At 42.6% G+C, this 9,758-nt stretch overlaps 1 protein-coding gene across 3 annotated transcripts in view; it reads left to right on the top strand.

Moving 5' to 3' along the window:
- DISP1 (dispatched RND transporter family member 1) overlaps positions 1 to 9,758 on the top strand; it is a 148,467-nt gene that overhangs the window by 86,600 nt on the left and 52,109 nt on the right. For 2 of the 3 annotated variants that reach the window (XM_019549523.1, XM_019549522.1), the window contains exon 2: positions 1,030 to 1,563. In XM_019549523.1, the coding sequence (XP_019405068.1) occupies positions 1,061 to 1,563 (503 nt within the window). In that variant the 5' untranslated portion in view covers positions 1,030 to 1,060. Of the gene's footprint in view, positions 1 to 1,029; positions 1,564 to 9,758 lie in introns of those variants that run through there. The other variant, XM_019549524.1, reaches the window with a different exon arrangement.

A 9,758-nucleotide genomic window follows, 5' to 3' on the forward strand; every position in this document is an offset into this window, starting at 1 on the left:
GAGGTCCCTTCCAGCCCTAATGTCTATGAAATCTATGAAATCATTCAGCCTCTGGGTGGATGGGGGATGAGGTTCAGCCCAGCAGCAGGGCACACATGGCGTGGGGAAGTTCCTGGGCCAGCTGCAGCAGGGCGTGGGGCACAAAGCCCAGCTCACAGTGGCAGCTGCCTCCACCACACACAGATGGGGGGCATGTGCCCCCCTGCAAATGCTGGGCAATTTGGGTGGCTGCAGCAGCTGTGAGGGAGGGAGTGGAGCTGGAGCGGGGGCAGGCCCTGTACATCTGGGGCATGGGACACAGCCATGAGCAGCTTGTCCAAGGAGTGTGAGGACAGCGGTGGGGAGCACAGCCTGAGGGCATGGGGGGCATTTGCCCCCAGATCTGCACACTGGCCCAGTTGGCTGCTGCTGCTGCAGGCTGGGACTGGGCTGAGCTGGGCTGCACTCAGGCCGGGCATTGGTGGTGCTGGGAGCGGGGCTATGTGGGGGTGGGGTGTTGTAGACACCTGAAAAATTGCTGTAGTCCTCAAGCCCCCTCTCCCAGTGCTGCCACCATCTCACCCAGCCTGAATGCTGTGCAGCCCAGCTCCCTGCCATGAACAGTGCAATGCTGCCTTCCAGCCCGAGCCTGCCCTCCCCCACCAAGCAGATCCAGGGGGGGAAGTGGCTGGGGGAGGGGAAGAATTTTTGGCATCTATTTGCCCGAAAGAAGAGGAGACTTTTTTCTCTCTCTGCCTTGATCTGCCCCCGCTTTCCTGCCCTACAGACTTCCTGATGGGGAGGTGGGGGAGAGGGGTGGCGTAGGTGGCACGCAATGTATCTTGGGTTGCTTTTAAAAGCCAAAGATGATCTCCTACTTAAAAAGGTTGGCGACCACTGTCTTAGACTAACCTGAGAAGATTGAATTGATTCAGCCTTGGGCTTTTTGACTGTTTGTACTTAGCTGAACTGTTTTCAGTGTAAATTGTTTGAAATTATAACGCTGAAAAATGCCTCCTGCCAACTTTTGGTTTGTTTAATTTTCTCTAGAAACATTGCAGATCCATCAAGAAGCTGGAGCATGGCCATGAGCAAGACCAATGATTTTGTGGTTCTAAGCAATGGTAGCGTTCTGTCTAATGCTACCAGTCCTGGTATCGTTGCGGCCAGTGATGGAGACATTGCAGCCCAACACCTCCCATCCAAGGAAAAACCGAGATCAAAAGTGAGTCCAAATGGGTGCCTGCAACTGAATGGTACAATCAAACCATCCTTTCTGCCTTTAGACAACCAAAGAACTCAACAGATGTTGACACAGTGTTGCCACCCTTGCCCATACCATCACCCTTTAAGTAGCCATAATAGGCAAGAATGTCATTCACTGGCTGGCAGCACAGGACCATCTGCAATGACTTCTTGCTGCCTGCAGCCACATGCTGAGTATTCAGCATCTGTTTGCCAAAAACATACACCCATGTATCAGACTGCCTGCTGTCTTCAGCCTTCCCCATCATTCTGCCTTCACCATCAGTGGCCTGACCATTTTCAGCATCAGCCTGTACAGCAACATATAGCCAGAATAAGGTGAGTGAACTACATTTTCAGTAATCAATATGTAGCTAGTTCCATAGTTATTTATAATTTCTCCACAAAAATAGGAGAAGATTAAAAAGGAGAGAGAGTCTGGTATTTTCTGTGTGCTGCTACATAGCCCATAATAAATCTGAGGTATTACCCCACTTCTGTCTGTGGGGATGATATAATCTTAATGATTCATTTCATTCTTATTTAGATTTCCAAAGTTTACGGTCCAAAGGGAACTAATTCATGTAAAAATATTTATGTAGCATAGCAAAAAATCTTCCTTCTTCCCACAGAAATGCTGGTTTGTTCATTCTTGGCATTTTTGGAGCTTCTGGAAGTCTATGCAATTCTTGCAGTTATATACTTACAGCTGTCAAAAAATGTTTAGGGATTAAAGTTGCTTCTCATTGCCAGCTATCTTCTGAGCTTCTGTAGAATGACTATTATAGTTTTAGCTCAGTTGTGCAATCACTGGAGAGATCAGCAGTTGGACTAGAATCTTTCACTGATGTGCCTCTGTCTGACGCCTTGTACCCAAAAGTGAATCCCATTAAATTATCAGTCAGACACTAAGCCTCTCCATGTCGTGGACTCAAACTTTGCTAAACTTTATTTAGAATTTGGGTATTAAATATATTAAAATTACAGCAGCATCTTCAGCAGTCCGTATGCGTAAAGTCCGGCTCCACCTGATGCCAGTTGTGATGGTAAGTGCTCACCAGTTTTGTAAACTGGATTTCAGGTGTCTTATTATGGGCACCTTAAACATGAGGAAAAACTGTACAAAAATAGTATTGGTTTAAGTGATTTTTCCCAGCATCATATTAGATGTTTGTAGAGATGTGAAAGCAGACAATTGTTCTGCCTGGCATTCAGTTGTCTTAACAATGAAAACATCTCTTCTCTTCTTGCAGTCCCTTGTCATGTTCAGTGCACACCTTCCAATTTCTACAACAAATGAGGCAAAGAGTCTTGCAGACAATGGCCCCTTTCACCACACAGTCTTGATTCATTCCATGAGCATTGAAAGTCTCTACACTGAGTAAGGCAGGAGTGGAGGGGAGGGGAGGGGGAAACTGCGTGATCCTGTCATTACAGTTCATATTATGCCAGTGCATAAAGCAGAAAAAAACAGGGTTGTACAATCAACTTTTTAATTTTGGCATTTCTTAACTGAATGGCATTTGACTGTGAACCTTAGAAAAAATATGTTAACATAATTTAAAGTGATTTCAGAACTGGAAAAAAATTTGTGTAGTCTATATTAGACTCTTAGCTGCTTGATGTCAGTATGGTAAGAGTTTCCTTACATTTGCTTGACCAAAGTTCAGGCTAGAGAAGAAGAGGCAAAAGAGAATATCAGCCACAGGATATTACTGGGTGTGAACCATTTCAGAAAATTCAAGAAACATGGATTGAAAAAAACTAGGTTAAAGGTCTCAAGGTCACATAGATTATATTTAATGTTTTGATGCTAAACAAGGCTAATATTAGACCAGATAAGCTTAGATATGGAATAAAAATATAATATGAATATTATTTGGAATAGTACATATTCAGAATGCTTTTATTTTTTTTTTACTTTATTTGGTAAGTTTTTTCATATTTTAGCCAGGCAGAGTATAAAAATCAGGGTTAATCTCAGAATCTTTTCTCTTTAGCCTTGACCTACAGTTCTTGTTGAATAGCCCATCTTCAATGAACTAAAATAAGTGCTCTTTTAAAACTTAATTTGAAACCTAGGGGAAAAGTCCTTCTCCCTAAGGCTGCATGAAGACATTCAAGGTGGTTAGGGGGAGATTAGATCGGGTTAAAAATGGCCACCTAATCTAATTTAATTTGCCCAGGTATGGACCTTATGCTAGTTAGGTGGATCTAAATGCAAACTATACAGAAGTTCAGCACAGTTAGATTGGTTTAAAAATGACTGAACTGATCTAAATTAAATCTACCTCTGAGGTACATTCAACTTAGATAGAGTTGGCCATTTTTAGACTGATCTAACTGTCCTGAATTTCTGTGCAGTTCCCAGAGCAGCCCCAGGGTTGGTAAAGTCCAGCCCCTGTCCCCAGCCCTAGAGCCTCCCTGAATGTGTACACAGTCTGAGAGGGCGCATCCACACAAGTGAAAATGTGCATTACCCCAGGGAAAAATGGTAGAGGCACAATATGTACCACTGTTGCTTGTCCCCGGGGAACACCCATGCACACACACTCTGGCATGCAGCACATTACCCCAGGTAGAAGAGGCAAGGCTGGGGCCAGCACCTGGCATGGCCCAGCAGCCTTACCTGGGTCCTTCCTGGGGTTGCAGCCATGGTGATCTGGCAGCCATGGTGAGCCAGCAGCTGGAGTGTGGCTCTGGCAAGCCAGACTCTGCTCCACATTATTTGGGTGCAGGTTTTTGACACAAGCATCTCCTGGTGTCAACCCTCTTCCCCTACTCCTGCTGCAAATTAGCAGCGCAAGAAATGCCTGCATGGGCGGCGCACACAATGTGCAGCTCTGCATGCCACATGTTCCCCACTTATCTGGACATGCCCTGGGTGGCTACCTGTTAGAGGCTTTTTAGATAAATTTATTTTAAATTCTCTCAAATATTAACAGGATTGTTATTTTTTTTTAGATCCATTTAAATAATTTGTTTATGTCCTGTTGAGTCCTTTGTCCTGTTCAGTCATTCATATCTTTTCTGTATTTTATTATTGAATTTGGTATTAAAAATTAACATTTTCTTGTGTTTGTGATTATTTTATTTTGGCGAGACTGGTTCTTCAAACTTTTCTTGGTTTTTGGAGTATACATGAGGGTCAACAGTGAGGAATCATATTTGCTTTCATATGGGAAATCGACCAGATTAGATTGCATAGCTATCTACCAGTGGAGCTAACAGAGTAACTGGTAAAGATAGTTGACAAAAATTACAGTTTTATACAGGATAGTTTGAAAACTATCCTTTTTCTTTTGGAAGTTTATTACAAAATTAATGGGGAAAAAAAACAAATGTATTTTTGCTTTTACAACCATTTAAAAAAAAACTAATTTCAGAAATTGAAAATCTTGCTAAAATAAAAGTTTTACTGCAAAATTTATTTTTCGTTTTCTTATATTGACCAAAACTAAAGTTTCCAAAATTTTCATGTTGGCAAACACCGCCCCTTTTACCTCCTCCTCCCCCCCCCCCCTCCAAAAAAAGCCACCACACTTGACAAGATGTTTCAACAAAGCTTGAGCTTCTCTGTTAAATGACAGTGTCTCAATTGCCATTTACATGGACCTGCCATTAGCAGAGAATGGCCCCACAAACACTTCGCAAGTATAATTAGTGCCTTCTGATGCCTTGAGCTAGTGGCCTGTAGTAGCTGGGAAGAGCAATTAGAAGGAAATTCCTTTTCAGCTCTGTGAAAGATTGTCCTCAATCCAGGTAGTCTTCTAAAAATCTAGCTGCTAAATTCTAACAAGCCTCTACTGAGTATGAACAAAAGTAACTGTTTTTTAAAGGATTACAACTGAGCCACTGGATGCATTTTCACAGGAACAATAAAAAGCAAATCTCTGATCCCACTTAGCACATTTAAATTCCTTCCACCAAAGCATGTATACACTAGAATTTCTCAATTAAAGAGCTGGAAGAATTGAATGTTGGTGAAATATTCTCAGAAATAACTGAACTGTTTGAAATATTTTTAAAATTTCAGCCAAAAATAGACCTCTGATGTGAGGAATTTTAATATGAATAATTATTTAAAGTTGTATAGGAATTATTGGCAATCTGCCATTAATAAATGTAATAAACTAATTGTTGGCATTTCTTTGGAAGCATGTCTTCACATGCAGGAAAGTTAGATATTCTTTTCACTCTAGAAATCAGCTTGTGACAAAAGTTGGGAGTCATTTTTTCTACATTGACATTCACAAAATGAAGAGCGTATTAAAGCATTCAACCTTCAGCACGTTTTTTCAGATTTTTAATGTAGGGCCCCGAAATCGTATAGTATTCCTTCAGTGTAGCAGGTCAGCATTTTGTCATCTGTGCCCTTCTGTAGCCATGCAAAAGGAAAGATTCTCTCTATAACTTGAGTTCTTATTTGAAAACAGACTTGTCTAGAAGTAGCAAAGTGAAAACTAGTATGTGTTATCATACACTGATTTCCCTGTCAGGTTTGCTCCGATTGGAAATACTAATGTGGCCAACCTCTGAGGAGCAAAATCTATAGATTCACTACAAACCTCTGAAACCAGAAGTAGTTTATAGTAGTAGTTTGATTTAGAGCATCTATAAAGTGCAAAGTACCCCACTTTCTACCTGACTTCAGATTAACACAGCTAAATACCTCTCTATAGCTTGTATAGCCATTTTGGCTAAGGACAAAAATTACACATAAACCAGTATAAGTGATCAGAAACTGGTTCAAATCTGTAGCACAACAGAAGTTCAGTGCACAAAAACCACTTTCACAAAGGCTAAAACCAGTTTCAAATAGATCTGGCTTGATGTTAACCTGATTTAAGTTAAATTAGTTTACTGAACTTCTGTCCCAGATTAACTCCACATTCAAGTTTTCACTGTCCCCTAGCATCCCAAAATGCTTTGCACCTTCCCCGCACACTCCCACTTGCAGGATGGGTGGGCTAGCTTTGGCCCTAACTGTATGCTCCAGCTCAGCTGGGAGGAATGCACTAGCGTGCTCCCAGCTTCTGGTTGAGCCACGGCAGGCATGTGGCTGCATTTCCAGAATCAAAAGTGAATGTCTGTTCACTTGCTTATTAGTTCAATCCACATGCCTTAGACTAATCTGCAAAGACTGAATCAATTCAGCCTCAGGCTTTTTGACTGTCTGTACTTAGCCTTTAAGTTGGTGCTATGGGCAAGCTAATTAGTCTTCTCAGAGCTAATTAGCACAGGTGCAGCACCAGGTATATGTGGCCATGTTGTTTCTAGCTGGAAAGGTGGCCTATTCTCATGTGGCACTTGGCCAGGTAAACTAGCAGTGCCTCTCAGTGGTATAGCCATGGCTGTGAGTGGGACTAGCTCTGTCCATGGCTGCCTTTCTGACCTGGAAATAATATGGGTGCAGGCAGCATTGTGCCACAGCCTTGCAGCAGACCCCATTTTCACATTGTGGACCAAAATCCTGCTTCAGGCAGTTCTTGCAGACACTAAGAAAGGCCTTCAGATGTGGGATAGTTCTGGAAAATTTGGAACTTTATTTGGTACTTTAACCAAAATATTTTGTTTTGCCCAAAAGGTGTGTTTGGGCTCTTTGAGTTGCATCTGTTTATCCTTCTTGCACATTACCTCCAGCAGTAAACTTTGTCAGGGTAAATTTTGGAGTAAATTACTGCACCTGTGTAATCCTAAGGAGAAAGTTGGACTGCAGATCTGAAAGCAGGGAGAGAATTTGACACTACAGTTACAAGTTTGAGGCATGTATTACAATAACTGTCTACATTATGATTTTCTGTGCATCACTGTATGTAATTTCTATTTGGTGCACACCTTCCTGGGGTTATTTGACCATAGCAGTCTTTCCTGCCCAGAACAGGGGGACTGGACCCAATGATCTTGCGAGGTCCCTTCCTGCCCTGAACTTCTGTGAATCTGTGAACCATCCCAACCCCACTGAAGCTTCCTTCCGTTTATGGAAGAGTAATGTTCCTTACTGGTAGTCAGTCTTTGAATTAACCTGACCTCTCTGAGGAGTTTGTTTTCAGCCAGGCTGTTTGATCCTTTTTCATTGGTAACTTAGCTTCAGTGGTGAGGTGACTAGCATTCTTAGGCCTTGTGCAATTTTGAGAACTGGGGTCTAGATGCATGGGCGACTGGTGCAACCTTAGTCATAGGGGTCCCCCACGGCCAATCTCACCAACCAGGGGGTCCCCCCACGGCAAAACTCACTGATCAGGAAACAGCTGTGGCACTACATCCAGCGCTCTTGCTCCCCGGCTGGTGCTCACAGGCAGGGTACTGGTGTTCCCACCTGCCTGCCCCTGCTTAACACCTAAGTGGGAAGCATGGCCATTCAGGGGATGCACCAGTGCTCTCAGGGGGTGTACATGCACCCCTGTGCACCCCCAACACATCACCACTGTCTAGATGGGAAGTGAGTGTGCTTATTTAAAATGTTTCCCCTGCTATCATTTTAGTTTTATTTGGGTTGAGCCAGTTGCTATTCATCCAGTTGTTGACTACTTGTTTGCATTATGGCATATTGGGGTGGCAGGTAAGTTTATGGCAGCTGTGTACAATTGCGTATCATCAATTGTATTGGCAGATACTATGAATGAACTACAGTACATTCGCAACTTATGCGGGGGTTACATTCCAAAGTCAGCATGTATAGGTGAAATTGCGTATAGCTGAAATCACTGGGCTTCGGTGCCAGGCTGCTGCTGCCAGGCCCAGACAAGGCGGGTGTGGCGATGCACAGCCCGTGCGTGCAGTGCAACAGCACGCACTTCTCGCCCCTCTTGTCCTTCGCCGCTTTATCCCGCCAGGGCAGCCAGCTGAACGTGAGCCCCCCAGCCGTGCCGGCACGTGCAGGCAATACCGTGCGGTGCCGTACTACGCGCCATGCCCTGGCCGGCACCTGGCAGCCAGCCCCGCAGCTGAGCGCATAAAGCTGAATTTGCGTAAGTTAAATACACATGAGTTGCGATTGTACTCTACTGCATCTAGAAGACTTACCTGTAGTTTACTAATGCTTCTCTGTGTGCAAATTAGGCCTTCTGCTTAATTTTAGACTCGCTAGTTAACTACCTCTTAGGGCTGTGCAAAGCTTTGGGTGGTGATTCGATTCAGCCATGGGGTAGGGAGCTGGGGAAGCTCATTCAGAACATGAGGCAGTGGGGATCACCCCCCTGCCTGGCAGCACGCACTAAATCGGGGCTTTGAAAAAAAAGAAAAAAAGATCCAGGAGCTGGGGTGGGCAGGGCAGTGATTGCTGGGCTGGGGGGATGGGCCTGGCTGATTTGCCCGCATTGATTCGGAACAGTGATTCAAATTACCAAACTGAGTCACAGTTCCCTGAATTGGATGAATCTGAATCCAAAGAGAATACTAGCCGCTTTGTACAGGCCTACTGCCTCTCTACTATATTGTTAGTAACAAAGCTAGATGCATTTTACTACTCCTCAAAATTACCTGATAGAAAGTGAAATGAAGATAGATTAGCATGCAACCTTACATTTGAAAGTCCGTGCAGGAAGGAGCATTCTAGTTTATTGCTGGCTTTGCAAAGCTAAAAAGAGTAAAAAAAAACAATTGTAGAAGTTGTTATACTTTTGTCACTAAGGAAGTCTGATAACTGAATTAACCAAAGTACTGGACCTGTTGATTTAGTACCATTTTTTTAGGTCAAAATCTGAACAAGACTTTCTTTTCCAAATATGTTTCTTCATAGACTAACTTGGAAGTCATCCAGTTTTACAATAGGTGCACGCTTTAAGAAAATTAGTTTTAAATGAAGCTGTTCTATGACACACGTTGTTTAATGCAAAATCAAACTGTTGCTGTTCATTGACAGTGTAAATATATATTCAAGTATTATTCTAATTGCTTGTTGGAGAAAAGAGGTATTGTATAGAAAAAAACCAACACAATCTTATCACTAAAACTTAAAAGTATGGGGTAGCAACGAATTATTTGAGCATGGCAGGTTGTGTCAGGTTTTTCAAGCCTAAGGGTGAACATTTGTCAATGACCTAGTATTAAAAGAATGTGGGCCTAAAGAGAAACTGAAGTAATGTTACACTTGGACTATCCTTTCAAAACTAGCTGGATTGTGGGTTTTATAGCAAGTTTAACTTTGAAAAAATAGTTTTTTTACTACATTCATGATGAAATAGATATTTCCAAAACAAACTCATGTTTCAGTGCATTAAAGGCAGTTAAATCAGTACATTTTAGTAGTTTTCAAAATAGAATTTCACTCTTTTACAACTTAAAACTTAAACCAGCAAACTTGTATACTACTTACGCTTGTATTTACATGGGGACAATTAGTTATTTGTACATTACAGATTAGGCTAGTGATGGTTTGTGTTAGAATGGTGGCAACACAATGTTAACTGAGCTATTGTGCTTACTATAAAACAATTACATCTGTGAACAAGTATAGTTTCATAGTTTCTAGGGTCGGAAGGGACCTGAGCAGATCATCTAGTCCGATGCCCTGCCATTGCAGGAAAGAATAC

This window comes from Crocodylus porosus, unplaced genomic scaffold (assembly GCF_001723895.1).
Source record: "Crocodylus porosus isolate Cpor-Errol unplaced genomic scaffold, CroPor_comp1, whole genome shotgun sequence".
Lineage (NCBI taxonomy): Eukaryota > Metazoa > Chordata > Crocodylia > Crocodylidae > Crocodylus > Crocodylus porosus.